General features: G+C 42.5%; 1 protein-coding gene across 1 annotated transcript in view; it reads left to right on the top strand.

The window, feature by feature from the left end:
- Positions 1 to 2109: 2109 nt before the first annotated feature.
- pard6gb (par-6 family cell polarity regulator gamma b) overlaps positions 2110 to 20962 on the top strand; it is a 34589-nt gene continuing 15736 nt past the window's right edge. The window contains exons 1-2 of the mRNA XM_085445631.1: positions 2110 to 2445; positions 8913 to 9135. Of these exons, the coding sequence (XP_085301757.1) occupies positions 2374 to 2445; positions 8913 to 9135 (295 nt within the window). The 5' untranslated portion in view covers positions 2110 to 2373. The remainder of the gene's footprint in view (positions 2446 to 8912; positions 9136 to 20962) is intronic.

The following is a 20962-nucleotide window of genomic DNA, read 5'->3' as shown; positions in this document are numbered from 1 at the left end:
ACAGGGATATTTATGATTAGAGCTATATGTATTTATTACAGCGATTTTGTTATATTTTGTAACTTTGTAATATATTGTATTCTATTTAGTTTAGTTAGTTAGTTCTTATTGGATCAACTGTGACCACATAATTTCCTCTGAGATTATTAAAGTATTCTGATTCAGATGCTAATTAAGGAAATGAATGGATGTTCTTCCAAGTTTTGGCAACCAGGGAACAGGGAAATTAATTCTTCTGATTGACACACAACAAAAACATATATCCATCTTTCCTTATGGTAGGTTTATGACAATCACCTGTGATGATTCAGGCCCAGATGGTTACAACTGCAAAAGATTTAACTTTATGTAGAGGAAGGTCTGTATTTTTCCACCATAATTCAGTTAAAACATATGCAGACCCTGTAACTGTTGCACTGTTAAAGTCATTAAAACAATACCACACATCGGCCGTTAGTGGGCGCAATACGCTTGACTACTCGTTTTCATAAAGCTAGTTATATAGAGCACCACCACATTTACCTCACAATATTTCATTAATTATTAACTAACAGCAAATATGACAGCATCAGATGTTGTAGAAACACATCAAAAATCACTGTCTCTTCTGCTAATAACCAAATGTCAATGTAACCATAGTCCTAACTTGATTGTGGGCACCCATCAGATGTAGTTCTGACTACAGTTGATAAACATTTACTCACTAAATCTACTACAGCGTAACTATCCCTGCATGCAGTCACATAGGGAGCATTGCAGAGTCTGTGCTGCAGGATCGCAGTGAAACCTGGGTTTGGGCTCTGTTTGTAAGCAGTCAACACATTCCTGAAGAGAGTAAACCAGCAGCACTTTGAGCTACTGAGAGGGTAGCAGCCTGCAGCTGTTGTGCACAGCCAGCTTCAGGGGCCCAGGAATGCTGTCAAGCAGGATTGCGGTCATGGATCCTAATTAACCCAGCTGAAAATGAATATTCCCGATCAGCTGGTTCTTACGCTGTGAGGTTTTTTGTTCAGGTTGAATGGCTCAGGATGCCTATACCTCACAAAGGAGGGGGTGTGAGATTATCACGTTCCAGGGGCAATTAGAGATGTTTACCTGGTGCACTTTGAAGCTCTCTGCTGACAGAAGAATAGCTTCCTCTTGGCCACCCAAGTTGGGTGGCAGGTTTTATTACAAATCCCGTGTAACCTGGATAAAAAGATGGTTTTGTGGTCTGTAAAAGATCACAAAAATAAGACTTAAAGGCATCATAGGCCATATTTAACTCCATATTATGAGGACAATGTAAAAATGCAAGTAAATCTTCACCTGTTATGTATCTGAAAAATTGAGAAAGCTACAGCAGATGGTTAAATATAAAGATATGTGGCTGTTTTCTTCACACTATGGTGTTTTTATGTGTTTGAGTTCCCAGTGGCTCACACTTCACCTTCACTTACAGAGGTAATGATTGCAAACTGAACTGGGGGGGTTATATTAAAAGATACTTGTTCCACACCACAGGGTTTGTGGGCTTACACCACCTTGTTTGGATCAATGAATTCAATCATTTAGCTACAGACCTTTTTAAAAAATGTTTAGAAAATCGCGTCCTCTGGTGTCTCGGAGGTCCAGCGTGCTCAGTGCTGCCTTCACAGATTCTGGAAATGCACGAACTAACCGGAAAGACCACTTTTTTTTACCCTGAATATATTAGGCTATAAATTGGAGAAGGCGGGGTTAGAGGAAGTCTGCTTACTTTTTACATCTATATTTTTAAATGCTTACTTTTAAATATATATATATTTTGGTTTCATTATTTTTTTTCTTCATATGCATCAAAAGACGACTAAACACGGCTGATTTAATATGATATTTTTATTAACAGGACATAATACATATCAAGTTGTTATTGTTATAAATATTTGTGTGTGTGTTTTGTTTGTTTGTTTTGCGATAGCATACATTTTTAAACCTTAATCCATTATCAGTAGTAGCTGTTATTTACTCAGCCTTTACTGACTACAGCAAGGATACAAATAGATCCCGACTGAGGGAGTTGGGGATTTCGTGCGGTACGTGAATGCATCCCAGAATCCCGTTTTTTTTAAAGAGGGCTGATGTCATTTTCAAAACTTAACTCACACTCCTCAAGTCAACGCGGCGAGTCGCACACCTCCTGCTCTCTCGTGAAGTCCTCCCTCATGTCTGTCGGAGCGCACTGAGAAAAGAAAAAAGAAGTCGGGGAGGTGAAAGAAACACGAAGTTCTGTGGAAGAAGCGAACAGGGAGAATTTTTTTAGAGCAGAAAGCCCGGGACCAGAGCCCCTCTCTCTGTGGGCAAAGGCGACTGAACTTTTTTTCTTTTTTTTTTTTTCCTTCAAACGGGAAAAAAATGAATCGGAGCTTTAATAAGTCGCAACCTCTGCGAAATCCTAACTGCAACGCTGTGGAAGTGAAAAGCAAGGTGAGTGGAAACTTGAAAGCCCTGCTTGGTGGTGGTGTGGGTGGATAGGATTTTGGGGGGATTAAAATAATAATAATCATGATAAATGTTCACATGGCTGTCCCGTCACGGAGCCGGAGCTGGTCGGACGGTGTGCAGCCTACGCCACATAACTATTTCCGCTTTTCCCCCGTGAGTTGTGCGGGGAAAGTTGCAGGTTCTGGATGTTTCTCTCATTTGCAGTGATTGTTTGCTTCTTACTTCCTATCCAGATTTTGCTTATTTGACTCTTTCTTTCCCGATGCTGCTGTGGGTGGTTGATGGAGGGGGGCTGGGTAGGTGGGTAATGGGGTTGTTTTTGAAGCACCTAGCTCTCCAGATTTCCTACAGCAACAAAGTTTCCACCTGTTAAAGTCAGACGTTGCATTAGTTGCACTGAGTTTTTGTGTTCTTGCTACACAGTATCAGCCTAGCTCTTTGTTTTGGATCATTTTTTTTAAACGCTGACAGACTAATGGACACACAAAAACATCAAGTGGATTGCCAAGATTTCAAGTGTTATGTCTCAATGGAGTGCCCTGATTTATGAAGCTTTTCATCTCAACACGTACACAATACATCCACATGAGTTATGCGGCTCTTATTTTAGTTTATACTGCAGAGGAAGAGTTTTATTTTTGTTTTGTTTTTTCGATACACAAGTGACTGTTTGTGTGGGCTCTGTGAAGAACTACCAGCTGACACTCATCACTTGTGAACCCCACAATGATTGCTGGTGACCTGCATTCTAATCCAGTGTTTCTGATTTATTTGTGAGATAATGCAGTATTCGCATGTGTTCACACCTGAGGGTTAGATTGAGAGATGGGCAAGTGGTGCAGAAGGTGACTCATTCACTCCTGAGTTGTTTCCACCTTTTGGCCGCCCAGTTTCAGTGGGGTGGTGGACAGATGGAGCACAGATGCTCTGATGGTGACAGGTGGGTGCGCATGTACTCACACAAAAACGGCCAAAAAGGCGAGTAGTGTTTGTGTGTGTAGGTGGGTTTTGTGTTCTTTTTGTTGTTTTGCCATTTCTTTTGCTGCAGGGTTTGTTCCACAGAGACAGGAGTGGTCACTCCGTGGCTGCCGCAGATTGTTTGTGGGTGGGACTGGCACGCCAGGAGCTCTGTGGCTAGAACAGACAGGTCCACCGGCGTCACCACGGCACACCGTCATGCCACCACGTCACACGTTTCCACTTTTGGATCAGATGTGACTCATCCCTCTCCGTCACGTCACTTTAAGTGGTTTCACATTTTGTTCTACTTCGTCAGGTTTTGTTTTGTTTTGATCCGTTTGGGGTGTGTTGGGAGCTCTAACCCCCGTCCCTCATGTTCCCTCATCTCCCTCAGTGAAGAAATCAAGCGTGTTAATGAAACAAAAGCTGATTATTTGGAGAGAAATAGCACACTGACAGTTGAGGACATTTGAATACCTGTAAAGGGAAATCTTATCTGTTACATAGCTCTGCCACAGTCTGGGCCTCTGAAGGCACAGAGGAGCAGGATCAGCTACACGTAATTCAGTTCATCATTTAGTAGTAAATAATATGATATCCTCACAATACTAAGGGCACATTACAATATTATTACAGTTTTAAAGTTTTGCAGTAATATGTAATGCAATCTATCACCATTTTCAAACTGCAGATTATGTCCTCAAAGTTAAACTTTGTCAGTGTTTGTTTTATCCAATAAGATAAAGTTATCATAAATGCAGCCCATTTACCATTTTATCTTGTTTTTGTTTTTTTTTCCTGTAAAATGAGATTTTCCAGACTGCCAACACTGGCACTAAAAGCGTGCTGTAAATGTAACCTAATACTTTACTTTAATGAGTAAAAATTGTTACATTTTTAAGAAATACACAGAAATAAACAAGACCCATCGATGAGGTTTGGGACTCATAAATTGTGTAACACTCATCAAGACTTACCTTCTTATGTAAACGCCAACAAAACAAAAAAATACACAATAAAATGTATACGGACTTCCTACCTTCTCATTAGATACAAATGTTTCCATAACAACAACTATGGTTCATGGTAATATCCAAAGCCAAACGGCTTATTTACCGACTCGAATCATCCTCGTATTCACTTTTGTTTTGTTTTTATATAGTTGTGCAAACTTGTGCCGTGACAAACAGGTTTTCATTCCTTCTGCGTAGTTAATGTAAAGTTGTAACAGTTACTGTTGGTTCCTACAGCCGCTTTATTAAACATGGAGTTCTCTCTCAGTACGTGGTTTTTGTGTGACTTGAAACAAACTCTGATAGGAGAAAGATGCCGCTTCGATTGCAGAAGGAGACGCTTCTTTGGTTGCAACCGAGGGACACAAAATCTCCCAAGTCAAACGCGTGCAACTGGTCGCTGTGGTGACCTTTTTGTGAATAAGGAAGCCCCCAAAAGTAGCTTTTGAGTGTCTTTGGGTGCAGTTGAACATTTGCGCATTCATTTTTGTTATGCGATTACTTTCTTTAAACCAAAAAAAGTCTAAATAATTCATTTGTTAAGCAGAAGCAAACATGGCCTTTAGGTGCACTCCCTTTTTAATAATCGTATGCCAAATAAGGCTCTAGAGAAAAATGTCTGTTATGAAGACGCTGCAGAAATGCTGAGGTACATTCAGATTTCCAGAAGTGTCAAGAGTGTTACATATGTGATTGATTGCTGTTGTGTGACTGGTTCTTACTGGTTCATGTGTTTTTTGTTTTTTGTTTTTTTTGTTTTGTTTTGTTTTTTCCTTCGAGAGGAATCTGTTTCTGTGATAAGCTTATCAGGGCTAACACTGGAGGTGTCTGGCTGCCTGTCACTGAGGCCTCAGCCAGGATTTGCTGGTTTCACTCACATCAAGCTCTTATCAGAGTGTTTTAGGAGATGTAGGGGGTTGAGTGGAGTGGGGTCCTGTGGTTCTCCTTTATTAAATACTTAGTCGTCTTTTAAAATCCTGGGAGCCTGTAGGCAGTTTCTGAGGTGAGTTTCCCCGACTTACCGAATATTAGGTAAGAAAAGAGCCAGCGTTGGCCAGAGACAAGAAGTCGGTTATCTTCCATTTTCTTCAGTGTGTCAGTTAAAAGGCTCCAGACATGTTTCAGCCTGTCGGACGTCACTCTGCAGCAGTAGGCCAGCGGAGCAAGTGATGTCATGTTTGTAGTGGTGTGCTCTAAGAGTCGAGGTTTAGCACTGAGGCCCGTGATTAATCGCGCCATGTTCAGACTTGCTCATACCTGAGGGCCGGGTTCTGCTGGTTCAAACAGATTTCTTTTTTCAGACTGATCACGTGCTGCACTAAGAGAGCAGTCGCGTTCAGAGGATAGTGATACGCACAAGTATAATTATGATGTGGAGCGTAGCGTATGTGTCTTTCAGAGTTGATTACAGTATATGCGCGCCTCGGATTCACTTTCCTCGACGCTAACAGCACCTACTTCACTCTGACGAACCTGCTTGTCTGCTTGTTGTGTCATTGTAATACGGGCTGAGGTTTATGAGCTGAAGGTGGGTGGCAGGTTTTCAAAATGCAGCCTCACACATTTGCCTTTCCCGCTGCCTTGAGTCAGCCTGGCAACAAATTACACCCGGTATCCCCCTAAGTCTCCTCACACACCGCCGCTTAAATTTATGTGTCATCTTCTAATTACAGAGCTGGTTAATGTATCCCCCCCCCAGCTCCTCTTCTTCTTTCCAGTCAGTATTCTGCTGCTCTCCTATGTCAGCAGTTTTCCTCTTCTCCCTCCTCCTCCTGCTCCCTGATCATCTCCCCACTCTTCTCCTCTGCTGTCAGCTTCCCTCAGCTGTGAGCTGATGATTACAGTAACAAACAGCGCCTTAGTCTACAAATTACTACTCTGATTCAGACCCCGGTGCTGCCACTGCTGCTGTCTGTTGTTGTAGATTATTGTACCGTGCTTCAGCGCCTCAGTCGCGCCTTTGTGTGCTTGTCTCAGTCACATGATGACCTTGTCGTGACCCTCAGGCACGCTCTCGTTGGCGATACAGTGGCCTACCCAGGAAAAGCTGAAGCCCAGTCGTTCAAGTCTGTGCTTTTGTGTATAAATAGTGGGTGGGAGGAGTGGCTGCCTGCTACTGTCATGCATAGCTACCTGAATTCTGCTATTGTATAGGGACCTGCTTTCCATTTCCTGGTGTTTTCAGGCAGTGCGCGGCTGAAATTTGTTTTCTCGGTGATACGATCTTGATGTGCAGAGTCGCACGTAAAGCTACAGCGTTTCCCCCAGGAAATGATTTAGCTGAGATGGAGAACCACCCAGACCCCGATGCATCTTATCCGGTTATAATTTTAGCCAGTGTAGGAAGATCCCAACAGCAGGCACAGATGTAAAGGGACTGGGTTTTAGGGAATGTGCTCATTCAGCTTCTTGCAGATAAGTAAACTAGAAGACTGGTGTGCTCAGTATATGAAGGCCATCTAGTAAATGTCAGCCTGGCTTTGTATAAAGACTGAGATGATGTCTCAGAATTGTGAACATCAACACGCGTGAAGTGAGGGGCTGCAAATGTACTTGTGGGTCCTTCCATGTTGGCGCTTCAGATGCTTCACAGCTGACCATCTCAGATGTGGCTGAAAATATTCTGGGGAAAAGAAAGACCTCTTATAGCAATTGTGCAAACTTTCATGACCCTAATGTTGTTAGTTTCTTCTTCTTCTTCTCTTTTTTTTTTTTTTTTCCCTCCAAGTATTTTGATGAAGTTGAGGTGGGTTTACTTTTGTCTTGTTTTCAAATCTGAAAAGCTACTTGAGCTAGGTCCTGCAAATGTTTTAGGGTAAGTATCTAGACCTCTGTGAATGTTGACTCTCCGGAGTGTAGTTTAGTTTTATATACAAGGCATAGAATAGTCATTAAAACGGTACAAATAAGGTGAATGGGATGGATTTTTTTTTTTTTTTTTTTTTTTTTTTTATACCAATGCTGCTGTTTGGTGATTTATTTTAATCAAATTCATTTCATCCAAATTCAGTGTGAAGTCTGGTGCTGACTTTTCTCCTTTTTTCCTAGTTTGTTTTGGAAATTATGCATAATTCCTTCTGAGGAGTGCATCTTTCCCCTGGAACTTTCTCTTAGTGACAAAAATTGGTTCTTCTCTTCCAATCCACTATGTATGCAAGATGGGGACCACTGAGAGTTAGAAGTTTGCAGCTTTTGTATTTATTTTTCTGTTGGCTACATCATCTGAGTCCTTTGAGATTATCTGGAGTCTTCATGTTGTAATGCGCTCAAAGTACTGCAAATTTAGAGACACAGAATGAATATTGCTTTATTCAGAGGTCTTAGGAGTGATTCCTAGGACATTATCCTTGAAGTGTAGTTGTTTAAGCCTAAAGAGTGAAATCAATTACAAAAGGCAACACAAATGACAACAGTTTAAAAGCATCTGCACCAATGAAAAAAGTTACAATAAACCCATCAACATTGGATCTTTGAAGAAAACAGTTGTTAAGTTTTGATATTCTTTCAAAGAGTAATTCACCGACCAATGAATCATCACTGTGAGGGTTCAATCCATAACAAAATATCATTGGGCAAGATACCGAACCCCAACACATGCAGCGGAGTGTCAATGTGTGTTAATTCAATTTGGTGTTATTTATACATTCCCTCAAGGCACTTATGTATGTTAGAAAGCACTTGGGTAGAAAAAGCATAGAAAAGACAGGAACCAGTTAATCTACTATTTACAAGACAGGCCTCTGATATTAAAAAGATAAATCAAAATTGCACAGCTGCCTGGTGACCCCTGGTTAATAAGAGAGAAGCTGAAAGTAACCTTATTCTCATGATTAAGAAGTTTTAAGTATCTGAGTTATTAATCACTGGATTGTTTATGCATTCTGGCAAATGCACTCATTCATTTCTTTGCCAGAAGCTTGATAACAAAACTTTGAGATTTGTCAGTTTCATACAAAGCTGCAGACACCATAGCTTAGCATAAAACCCGGAGAAAAGGGGAACAGGGAGAGCTTTATTAGCTTTTTGTACACGTTATATAAACAAGACTCGGGCTGAGATTTACAGGTGACTGTAGAGGGATTTTCACACCTTCAGATTGCTGATGTAAGCAGTTTTAGTTGTAGCTTTAGCACAGAGATATCAGTCGTCAGCTAACTCCTACTGAAAGTATTTTTGTCCTATATTTCCTGAAGGTTTCATGTTGTGTAATCCAGTTGTTTGGAAAGTTACGCTCCTCTTGCGGTATTTAAAGTTGCAGAGAATCACAGCTGTTCAGTTTGTTTACTGCTTCAGGAAAAAAAAACCTTCCTTTCTTGGTGCTTTATGTTACTTAAGGTCACAACCACATGCTCGGTGAACTTCCACCCTGTGACTTTTATGTGGAACAGTCAGAATCCCAGTTTCCTCATCCTGTTTGGTTGTCCCTCTCACAGCTCCTCTTTTGATTATTCCTTTTTTTTTTTTTTTTCTTCTCAGTATGGGGCAGAGTTTCGCCGGTTCTCGGTGGATCGGGTCAAGCCCGGCAAGTTTGAGGAGTTCTACAAACTCATCCTGCATATCCACCGCATCGCCAACATGGAAGTGATGATTGGTTACGCCGACGTTCACGGCGACCTGCTCCCGATCAACAACGACGACAACTTCGTCAAGGCGGTGTCAACCGCTCACCCGCTCCTCAGGATCTTCATACAGAGACAAGGTAAGCTGATCTACACTGTGCGATTTCCTTCGCCTCTTTATCCCCCGCAGATTACGTCTTTAATACTAGTTTAAATATTTCTTTCCAAATGTCTTCCAACTGGTAAACCTACCAAACTATCAACTGTTGCATTAACTGTGTCTTGGGCTGCAATTATGGTGCTGACTAGAATCAAGTTTCCCCCCCTGAATATTTCCTGGTCCAATTATGAGGGCTTTTTGTTTACTTCATGCCAGGCCTTCTGTGTGTGTCTGTATATGTGCTTTTGTGTTTCCGGCTCTCTTATTAGCTGGATAAGTTTCAGTCTGCCTCTGTCTGCCTTGGTAAGTCCTGTGCCTGATCCAGAGGAAGCCCTCGCAGGCATATGAAAACACACTCGCGCGCACACGAAAAATACACACACGCACACAGACCAGTGTCTCGGCAGTCCCATAGAAATCAGGTCATTGAGCAAAGGCCTGTATCCCGGCATACCAGACATTACTGAGAGACAAAAGATCTGCATGAAAAGAGAGACTCCTTACCGGGCTCTCTCAGTTTGTGTGTGTGCATGTGCTGATGTATTTGTTCAAACACAACACCACGGCACTCTGAATGGGAACCAACTCCTAGTCTCTCTCGCGCACTCTCTCGCTGATCCCAACTTTGGAGAGGGTCTCGACTGCTGCCAGCCAGTCATCGAGCATACAAATGAATCTATTACCATTCACTATTCATACCCACAATCCTCCTTGGAATGTCCCTCGCTCGGTTGTGTAATGAACGGGTTCACTCCAGGGTTTTGTTTTAATTGTCAACCAGTGGTTCAAAAAACAAAAAGATATCCACAGATTTCCAGCAAGAAACCAGGTTGAGATATTTGAGAGGCCCAATCGGAGTGTGAGTCACCGCCTCGAGAGATTAAATGGCCAGACCAAAACCAACTAACTGTAAGTTGGCTCATAAGTCATCCTGCAGTAATGTTTGACTTAAAAATAAAGGCTGATTCGACCAGTCAGGTCGCGTAAGTGTAACACCTGAAAGCCATAACTTGTGTCCTTGTGGTTTAGCTGACACGTCGTGCATTACTTCTCACTGTCCTGCTGCTTATCTCAGTGTCTATATTCCTCTGGTGATGCATTTGATTCTCATGAATATTCCCCCTTGCTGGCTTCTTCCAGAGCATTTAATACAAAGGGGAAATTCCCTCAAACACCAGAAGGACAGAGGAGTCTTTGCTGATAGAGATTTGGCTGCTCTTATTGTGGGAGGGGGCGTATTTAGTGCTATTGTGGTGGTGAACTGCTGATGTGGTTTAGAGGAATTTGCATTGTTGTGACTGATGTTGAAACAGTCAGAGCATCCTTATGGCTCATTTATGCTCGCTGCAGTGGTTGCTTTGGACACCAGTGATGACGCTTCATCCATTTATACTTGCTTTTAAGGCGCTTTTGTCTCAAAGTTGCAGAAATCTCCCTCCATGGGGAATCTGGGAGTGCCTGTGTAATAGAAATACCTGCACAGGTGGACATGCTGACAGTCTTGGCTTAAGCTCATCTGTTGGAAAAATTTAGAGATGCACAACTGGGCGAAAAAACGGCAAAGAGCAACTCGTGCCAACGGGTATGATGTCACTTTTGTCATCCGTTGCCGTTCACACGCAGGAGAATGGAAAGTGTAAATGGGCCCCGTCGCTGGGATTCTCTTGGCGATGTGGATGTCATGACCATGTAGTTGTTCTACTTTCTAAACTACCTGGAGTCTCCTATGAAGAAGTGCATTTGTGCTCATACCAGACTAGAACATACCTCTACCTTTGCACAGAGCCTTCCCCGCATTCAGTGTCTGATGTTGAAATTTACATCACTCGACTTTTCACAAATGAAATTGTAACACTGGTCTTTGTATAGTCTATTGTTAAGTGCTGGACAAAGAGTTGTGTGTTTATGATAGTGTGAGTACCTTGTGCCTGAGAGAAGATGCCCCTGTGACCAGTGTAGTGGCATGGGAAAGTGTGTGTGGACTGTATCAGTCAGTACCAGCCTGTTAGTGCGGGTCATCAGTGGTGTCGCCACATTACTTCTGTCTGCTCAGATGAAAGGAAAGGCTTCACACACTCATTAAAACAGTGTGACTCACCATCCAGTCACAGCAGGGGGATTGTGTTTAACCTCAACCAGCCGTGGCTTTCATATTGATCTAGACATGAAAATAAAATCTTAATTATAGAATTAAAAAAGTTACAGCACTGGATGGTATGTGTAGCTGTTTCATAGATGCAGTTTATAATGAAAAACTTTGAAAGCTTTAGGGAGGGGAAAAACATTAAATGGTGCCCTGACATACCAATGTTGTTTTGGTCTAAAGGGTTTATGATTAATAACTCAATCTTTGTACTTCATTGCTCAGACAGACCCTCCCTTCCAACACGTGACTGGTCATCTGTCTGTGCTTGTGTATGGGCATGTACCTTTTCAGTGTTGCTCCATTTAACAGTGGGTATTTTGAATGTGCCCATGTCTCTTTCATCTACCTGATACTCCCCTGCCAGGCTTACATTTCCATTGTTGGTAAAACTGCTTCAGCACGTGCCACAGTTTTGTGGTGATGCTGATGGTACCAGTTACCGCCCGTAGGTGCTGATGGCAGCTTTTTTTTTTTTTTTTTTTTTTAAAGTGGTAAAACTTCACCTGCAGAGTACAGGGTTACACTTTGTGGTTTTTGTCCAAGTAGCCTCTCATTACAGGGTGCTTGTATTTAATCATAGCAAAGAGAAGATAATTGTTAACATTGTGGAGTGAACTGAGATATCTTTGATGTCCGTTTTTGAGTTTACAGAAGGTGATTTTGATTGCTGTCGTTGTCTGGCAGGGTAGACTCTTAAATACTTGCCATGCGCAAAGAATAGAGGCAAACAAGTTGGGGGGGGGGGGAGAGAATAGGACACATGAGAAGATAAGAGTTGGAGGAGTTCTGTATGTGGAGTTGTTCTGCTTCTCTCCAGTGTGTGAGCAGTTTGTTGTGTTGCCAACTAATGACTCTAAATTGGGATCTCATTTTGGGGGCAATGCATACAGTGACTCCTGTACACTCTTGTTTTCTCAGCTTTTGCTTTCCAGTTTAATACGTCAGTAACTCCTACAGTGTTCCAGCACGTCTGACGTATTGTCAGATGTTTATGGTGCGCTTATCTAGGGAAACTGCAGAAGTACTAACTGCCCATTCATATTCTGTCTCAAAACAATGCAAATTAAGATATAGATAAGCCTAAGAGGGGAACACTCTTTACACTGATGTCAGCATTTCACCAGCTTCTATTTATTTTTCTTCTATTAAAGTGGATCTATTCATATGCTTTTCACTATTCTTTGTCATTAGTTGTATGGTTGCAATATAGCAAAAGTTTCAAATAATCTTGGCATATAGTTCCCAAGCTCAGGCTTCAGACTGCTCCAAATGCAAAAGAAAGGAGGTCGTCCTGCTATGATCATCTCAGCACACAGCTCTGTCTTCCTTCAGTGTTCCATTTGTGGTCAGCCAAACTCGTTTTACATTGTGGGCTACATACAGCCCACTTTATTCTTAAGTGAGCCAGTGAAACCTCCCTGTTCTGTCACTGTTTAGAAGTTTAACTGCACATTTAATCCCAGACACATCTTATATAAGAAAAAGAACTGCTTTTACAACAGTGTGTTGTAACCATCTGTTGCTGGTAGTAAATGAAAGAAATCTAGAAGCACAACTCTTTGCCCAGATTGGGCAATTTTTGTTAGTTAGCAGAAAATGACCTTTTTTATGTTTTTAAGAAATCTTTAGTAGATGGTGGGGGGGAAAAAAACTGGAACTTTTCTGTCATTTAACGGTTTATTTGGTCATGTATGAAAGGCAACGTGAGAAGTCCTTATCAGTAGGAAATGATGTAAAACTCCTGAAAATGCAAGTAATCGTTCAAAAGTTATGCCCTCCTTCACATTTTCCAAAGCTTTGGGGTCTTTGTTGGGCCAATTCTGGCCCCTGGGCCTCAAGTTTGACACCTCTGCTCTAAAAGAAGACAAAGGAGCTAAAACCGCCTGGGCTGCGCCGAAGAGCAGTGCGCTATGAATCACACAAAATTACTCTAACAGAGTCTAAGAATGTAAAATGTGGAGTTGAAAATGAGTGTAATAAGTTCCCCATAAATTAACAGAAATATTAACTGACCCCTGTTGGTCGACACAACATTGGACTGAATCTATCCAAGCTGTCTCTGGAGTATAACAGGAACTGCACATGAAGGCTTTTAATGTGCTGAAAAGCTTTGAGAGCTGACAGGCTTCAGCGCCGTCTTGCAGGTAGTGGTGCACAGCTACTAATTTCCCACACTACAGTAATGACTCTAATAATCGTGATGAAGGTCTTTAATGATTTGTGTACACTGGATTACAAGCGGGGCTCAAACGAGGACATGCATGTTGAATTATATTGAAACTGTACCTGCACTTACACCATGGCAGACACAATCTGCGTCTATCCAAGCAAAGCACATTCCTGTTTTTAAAGGGCTGTTTTTTGGGGAGGGTGGTGGTGGCGGGGGGGGGCTGCAGTTGTTTTTGTAGACTATGCCAGTGGCCTGCACACAGACTAAACTTTCAACAGTGACAAGAGACCCCTTTTTGGCAAAGGGCTGAAAGTTTAAATAAATAGATCCAAGGTTGTGTCTGAGCGTGCTGGGCGTTTACAGCTCCGGCAACCCAGCTGCTCTCCCCACCTGTGAAAACTGCGATCAGATACCAATATCGGCCAAACTAAAGAAAGATGTGGCACCACAGCACAAATAGAAAAAGCGGTGGACTGTATCAGCAGCTGTGCCAGTTTCAGCTGAGCTGTGCAGACATCCAGACCGAGGCTGTTACACAACAGCTTGGACTGCACAGTTGCTTGGAGAGCAAAGAAAAAAGGAAAATATATATTTCTGAATGTCTCCACTTTGCAGATTTCCCGCAGATGACCTTTTATTTACTTTTTTCTCCTAACACAACTACAGAGCTGTCATGCAGTAAAGTTACATAGTAACAGGAAGAACCAATGCCGCCTGCTGAAATTGCTTGAGTGGAAGGGTTATTAATTGTTTTAGCATAAGAGTCACTTTAATCAGGTGCTTCTGTTCATTGCAAACTGTTGACATCCAAATTGTGAGGATGGGGGAGGAACATATGGGAGGTTGAAAAATCGACTTTCTTTCATCCCAGAATAAGACTTTTGAAATGAATCACAGATGAATCAAAGGAGGAGTCTTTGTCACAACAATGTGTTTTGTGGTATCTGGTGCACACACCATGCAGTGTTTGCTACTAATTTCACTTCTATTTGAGGCAGATAGGGTTGCACACGTAAAAGAGGCACACATGTTCTGCAGATATTTTAATTGTGAAGTACTTAATGAATAACTGGGCGAGCTATTCGGCTGCTTTTTCAGTCTGCAGAACAAACAGACTACATTCGAGTCCACCTGTCACGACAGTTTGGGTGAGCGTCCACCAGGATGAGATCGTCTTTGGAGGAGTGGCTAAATGATATTGAGGACCATCACAACGGCAACCAGGCCAGCCAAGCCAAGCAGTGGAAAACATGTGATGGAAAGGTCCAGGGTGAGTTAGTTAGAAGGAAATGATCTTTCCAAACAAGACTGAAGGGATTCCCCCCTAGTAAATCAGGGATGATTTTGTTATTGCCTCCACATATACTTGCAGCCAAAGTAAGCCTGAGTGTGGGAATCATGGGGATGTTGGTGATATGGGTGAGGCCCACAGGTTTGACCTTAACCAAACCAGCCCTGACCTTTCCCACTCTGGAGTCACTGTGACAAAGAGCAGGAGCTCTGCTCAAACTAAAACCACACTCAGCAACCCGCATACACGTCCCCTCCTCACTTACCCTGCCTCAGTTTTTCATGTGATAGAAAATTATTAAATTTCCGTTGTGAAATTACAGAAACACTTATCAAAGAGAAGATATTAGGCAGAATTTACCGTAAGAAGGAAAAAATGTTGTTGTGCTAAAAGGTGGTTTATGCCTTCGTGTTGATGACATAAATGCTTAAATATTACCATGGAGACGAATTTCTTATCGTGATTTTTTTTTGTCTCAAGTCTCATTTATTATTACCGAACATTACATCAGTTTCAATTTTATTTCTGTAGCACATTTAAAAAGACCAAGGTACATCAAAGTGCTTCACACAAGTACAGCAGTACAGGATTACGACAATAGAAGAACAAAGTAAATACAGTAATCACCTTGATAGCCTTTTCTTCTTTCGTAAACCACCTGCCTAGTCTTGTGTGGGATCCCCTCATTGAGCCAAAACTGCTCTACCTCATTGAGGCATAGACGCAGGTCATTGCGGGTCCTGCTGTGGTGTCTGGCACTGGGATTATCCTGGTCCTGTGTGGTGCCAGGGACATGATGGAACTGTGGAGTGCGCTTATTTCGCTGCAATTGGTGGAGTTTGGCCATTGAGTCATCACTTTGGTCTCGTTCTTGTATTTGTTGAGACGTTTTTGCAGTTTGCATGAGGCATTGTCCTTCTGGGAAGGCTAGTCTTTCTGTAGCATGGCGTGCTTGGTCTGTAGCACCAGTTTGGTACATTTTCCCAGCAGAACATTGCATTTAAAAAAAAAAAAAAGGTCTATATGTTGGGCCTCATCTGCATATATTTTCTGAAATGAGGTTCTCAATTGCATCCCAAAAGTAAACTTGTTCCAAACCAGTTACTGTAAAGATTCCTCAATGCGGGTCTTTATAGTAGCTTTTCTACATTTTTAGAGCCACTGCCTGTGCAGTGATCCTTACAGGCTCTGTGCTGCTGTTTTGGTCAACTGCAGAGATCCTGTCAGCACATCTGGCCACAAATAATTTCCCCCAGGGATCAATAAAGTATTCTGATTCTGATTCTCACACCATGGCCAAAGGGCTTCTGAGAACACGTGCATGCACGTGTGTACTTTTGTCCACATGTCCCCGTTCACAGCCTTTGATCCATGTGGGCAAGAGAGGGAGAGAGTCCCCTCAGTAATTGGCGTTGGCTGTGTTTTCCAGGATGCCTCTTTAAGCTGATTTAGCCCTAAAGACACCAGATTAGAGTGGATGTTTTGATTAGTGTAGATAATTCAGCATTTATTCCTGCCAGTGCAGCTTTTCTTTCTTTTCTTTTTTTCAGTTTCATCTTCTGTGCTCAGTTGCATTTCAGATGCCGCTCGGTGGATTAATAACTCTCATTCCAGTGAACTCCCTCGATGGCCCGAAACCATCTTTTTCCTCATTCCAGCACATCTATTTTGGTCATGCAAAGGCACTGCCTCATTGCTCGGCCTTTAGTGTGCTTTTGTGACTCCATTTGTGGTGTCATTAAGAATGACTTTCAGTATCGTCTATTGTGCTGGAACCTTAAGTACCTCGTCCCTTTGTGTTTGGCACCACAGAGCAGCCTCTGGCTCTGCGATGAAGGTTCAGTGAAAGGGGCTGCTGTGAAATAACAACCCGACACACTGCATATGGCTCTAAAGAGGAAAGAGTGGTTGTCATTTAATCTGTTTTTTCTTTCTTCCCTTGTCTTGTTCTTTGTTACAATTCTCCTCTCTTTTGCTTGCTCTTGTCCTCAGAACAGATGTAAAAGTGCAGTTTCTGCACGTATGGCAGCAAAACTATAGTATCTGATCATCTTGGTATGTGTTCAAGTATTTTACTTAAGGTAGCTCCAGCCAGTCCTCATTCTTTTCATGTTGGCGCTTAAACATGACTCAGTCGTCAAGGGCAAAGAGGGGAGAAAACCACAGCAGACAGTGGGGAGTCGCCCTGACAGTAAGACACAAACATGCAGGAAAGGGGGAAGGAAGGAGAGACAGCCGGGCAGGTCGAGTCCACCTCTATCCTGTGGTCTGGCTCTTGTCCTCTTCTTCCAATCTGAACCAACAGAAATTAGCAATTTTTAGGAAAATGTGAAAAAGATTAAAAGCTTTTTAGCTTTAATTTTAACAACGGTACTGGACAAAAAGACTTTTTATTAGTGCTTTTTGAAAGCTTTAAACAGATACTTTGATGTCACATCTGTGTGACATTCAGAGGGCAGCAGTATGGGAAAAGGTTTCATGGATCAGTCACTGTCAGAAATATGAAGCCTTGCCTCTACTGGGGGGGGGGGGTCTGTGCCATAAAACCGTGTGTAGTTCTTGTGTATGTGTGGGCGTCACAAGAAAACCTGTGTGTGGCCTTTTTCTGTGTCTTCAGACAATGCTAGCTATAGTTAAAGTGTGATTAAGATCCCTGCTTCCTGCCAGGATCAGGACAGAGCGGCAATAGCCATTACTGATGGGTGGACAACAGAGCCACGGCAAACCAGCTTGCATGACGCTGTAAATCGTCTCAGCTGGCAGGAAAAAAGAGATGGATGTGCATGTGAGAATGCACTAAAGCGACAGCACAACAATGTTAACCATGCAGCCAGTCAGGAAGTGCATCATTTTATGATGACTGCACCAGAGGCCAGGCTTGCGCTTGACCCGTAACAAAAGCACTTCTTATTGTCGAATGCATACTTTCCTACGTGATCGACAGTCACCACGCAGCGCTTCGCTGTGTTCTCAAGACCTGGGAGGGAAAGTCCTGGTTTTTTTAATGAAACGTTCAAGGGTTGTTGCATTTGTCAAAGCTGTATTCGTGTTTGTGTTTGCTAAGTCTCTGTTTTCATTTTGGTTTACGACCTCACTTTGAACTGCACCTCCGCTCTCCCGCGATGAAGTTTCCAGACATTGTGGGAGAGCGTCTGTGTCAGGGCACCCATCCCGAACATCTGCTTGCCACTTACGACGGGCATTTTAATTGATTTTTTTATTTTGCCTTTGAAAAGTCTGGAGTCAGCATTGCTCTTTTTGTCAACTTGTCCGAAAAGGAAAATCGATCAGATGTTTTACTCTCTCTGACAGGCACATTTCCTCGAGGACACAGCTGATTTGCAGTTCTTCATATGGGTGAAAATGAACTCCATACACAGCTGGTCTCAATTTAAAAATCCCATCACACCTCAACAGAGTGTCTGTTATGTCTACTCAGTTTTTTTTGTTTTTTAAGAAAAACTCAGGGCCTCTGAAATTGAATTCATCCTGCATGCACTTAAAGCTCTAGAGAGCCGGGCTCTGGAAATGTGATGAATGTCATGAACATAGCCGGTCCTTCGGAGACAAACAAACAACTTCCCAAGTCACTACCAGCAGCATGAACCTTCAAAGAGCATAAACGAGCTTGTCCTTTCCCCTGGTTTATGGCCGGGAAGTGGAATGAGATCCTGTCACATGTGTGACTTTGAATATCCCAACTGTATGTGGGTTTCTGTTCTCCGTTTGTGTTTGTTTGGGAGCTGTTTTAAGAATCATTTCAACAGCTTTGTTTTTGTGCTTTCAGCCTGACTCTTATACAAATTCTTTCAGGCAATTGTGACTCATGCCAACCGAACAGATAGTATCTTGGTCTTTTTTGGGGGGGGGAGGGGAGCATATGGAAAAATACACTATGATACTACACTCGAATGAGTAAAAGTACTACATTTTATTTTATTTTCTGCTCCCCGCTGCTGCCAGTTGCCCTGTGCATTTGTTTTCATTCAACACCTTACAGAAGTGACTATGCATGGTTTGGCTCTGATACCTAAATTTAGCACAGATTGATTTTTGTGGGACTCTGTATTCAGAAATGCCAACGTAATTCAGTCGGTACCCTAAACGTGCTGCTTTCAGTACCCAACCTAATGATGTGTTTGGCGTTGACGAAGCGGACAGAGGTGAGTGATGGCAAATTTCACATTTAATACCAACAAATTAGGAGCAAAGGAAGTGTGTGTTTGGGAAACATTCATGACCGGTTTACAGTTGTCAACATGTCTGTCACAGTTGGCAAAGTAGCTTTAACTTGTGTTTCCCTACACATGCACGTACTCGTTTTTCCTTTTTTCCCCTCCATTCCTGACTGCTACACCTGGTTGAAGGGAGGTTCAGGTGTGCCATACAGACAGATAGTATATGTGGGTTTGAGTTTGATCTCTGAGCAGGATGGCAAACATCTGTAGTCTCCAAAATGTCAAACTAGTCCCTCTATAACAGTTACATCCGTCAGCCTTATCTCCAGCAATGGATCAGACCTAAATGATGGATGATGATGATGATGAGTTCCTTCAGCCAGGACAGAGACAGACCGAGAGTGGTCAAGTACAAGAATGCAGTGGAAAATTCCCAGGCAAAGTTTGGACCGAACCGTGAGGGAAGAGGGTGAAGATTTGGGGTTGGAGAGAGCGGGGAATATGGCCGCTGGGTGGGTGTTAGTGGGTTTTCAAGGGAGGAGTCGCTGGTTTGGTGCAGAGACAGCTCGCTGCAGTTCCTCCTTAATTACAGCTCTACTGAAGGACAAGGCCAGGCATGCTCTGAGAGTGCTGCTGTGTATGTGTGCAGCAGTGGAAAACGCACACTCATTCACACATGTGAATGTTATGAACACAGCTGCAAGCTTGAGCAAAGGATTTGTCCTTTTTGAGGAAATCCCATCATCAAAGCGTGCAAGATGGCTCTAAGTGTATGCGGCAGTCTGCGGTGCAATTATCAGCTCAAAACCCTGGACGTGGCTTCAGTGTAGTTTATATTTGTTCTGTTTTCTGCACCTGGTGAAAAGCTTTTGGATTCATTTCAAATTTGAACATTAAAGTTAAAGCTACTGCGCATTTCAAGGCTTCGTGACATCTTGAGCTATAAGAAGTGTTTGCTAGCTAGCACAACATCAACCTAGTTTAGCCTCTGCAAAGAGTTATTTTGGGAGTCCATAATTACAAAGGGAGGGACTGACTATGCTTCTCGAGAGCTCAGCCACAGAAACACACTCCCCACGGGCAGAGTCGCTCAGCTAACTCCAAGTTAGCTGTGTCCTGGCTACAGAAACGGTTCTGTGGTGACCAGTAGTAGCATGGCTAACATGAATGTGATAAACAAGTAGACTGCACTTAACACCTCGCTATAAAATTTATAGGTATCTTGCAGATGCACTAAACATGTAGACTCGTCTTTCAGATCCAACTGTGGAGCAAAGTAACTTTATTTTCCTAATTTGATGACCCTGGTGAGGTCCCCGAGGCCAAAATCATACAGCGCTAAATCCACCAAACATATGGGAGGACTGAGGGGTCCCTGTTTATTATTTTTGTAAGTTTCTGGTGTTTGGTTATTGAACCTCACTAACAGTGGTGTCAGTAAATGTGAAGCTAACAGAGCATGCACACACTTAACATGCACACAGTCACCAGTGTGTCTTATGCACACTGTAAAGATCACGCCTGTAGTCATTTTTGTGTCACAGCACATTTCATGTGTTGTGTAGTTTTGTTTTTCCTCTCTACGCTTACAGTGGTTGGAGCTGGTTCCGCTGAGAGGGAGTGCAGTGTTTCTTTAGGGTTGTGTACTTTTCTTGTATTCCCATGTGGCCACGCCACACTGATGAATTAAGAGGCCATTTCGTTGTTTGTTTTAAGTGGAAAAGGGGGGGCTGGATTTCTGAGTTTGAACCTTTTTTGTTGTCCCTGGTGAGGGAAAACACTCTTGTTTGTTGTTTAGCCCCAACAGATTCTATAATTGATATTTTTTTTGTATAATTTATTTCTATCTTATATCATATATTACTTATATTTTACTCACATCTGGTTGTTAAAGGGGTATGTGAGCGTGTGTGTGATTTTTAGGTAGTTAAAATACAGTACATTGTCTTATATAGGTCATGAGGCTATAACAATGAGACAAGCTGTCATGCCCCTGCGACTCTGGCTGTTATTCAGCCATAA

This window comes from Copadichromis virginalis, linkage group LG22, assembly GCF_057382275.1.
Source record: "Copadichromis virginalis isolate Kocher_CV1m ecotype Utaka linkage group LG22, C_Virginalis_male_GT1.1, whole genome shotgun sequence".
Taxonomy (NCBI): Eukaryota; Metazoa; Chordata; class Actinopteri; order Cichliformes; family Cichlidae; genus Copadichromis; species Copadichromis virginalis.
Note: the sequence above shows the minus strand (reverse complement) of the source record. Positions and strands in the feature narration are given on the sequence as shown.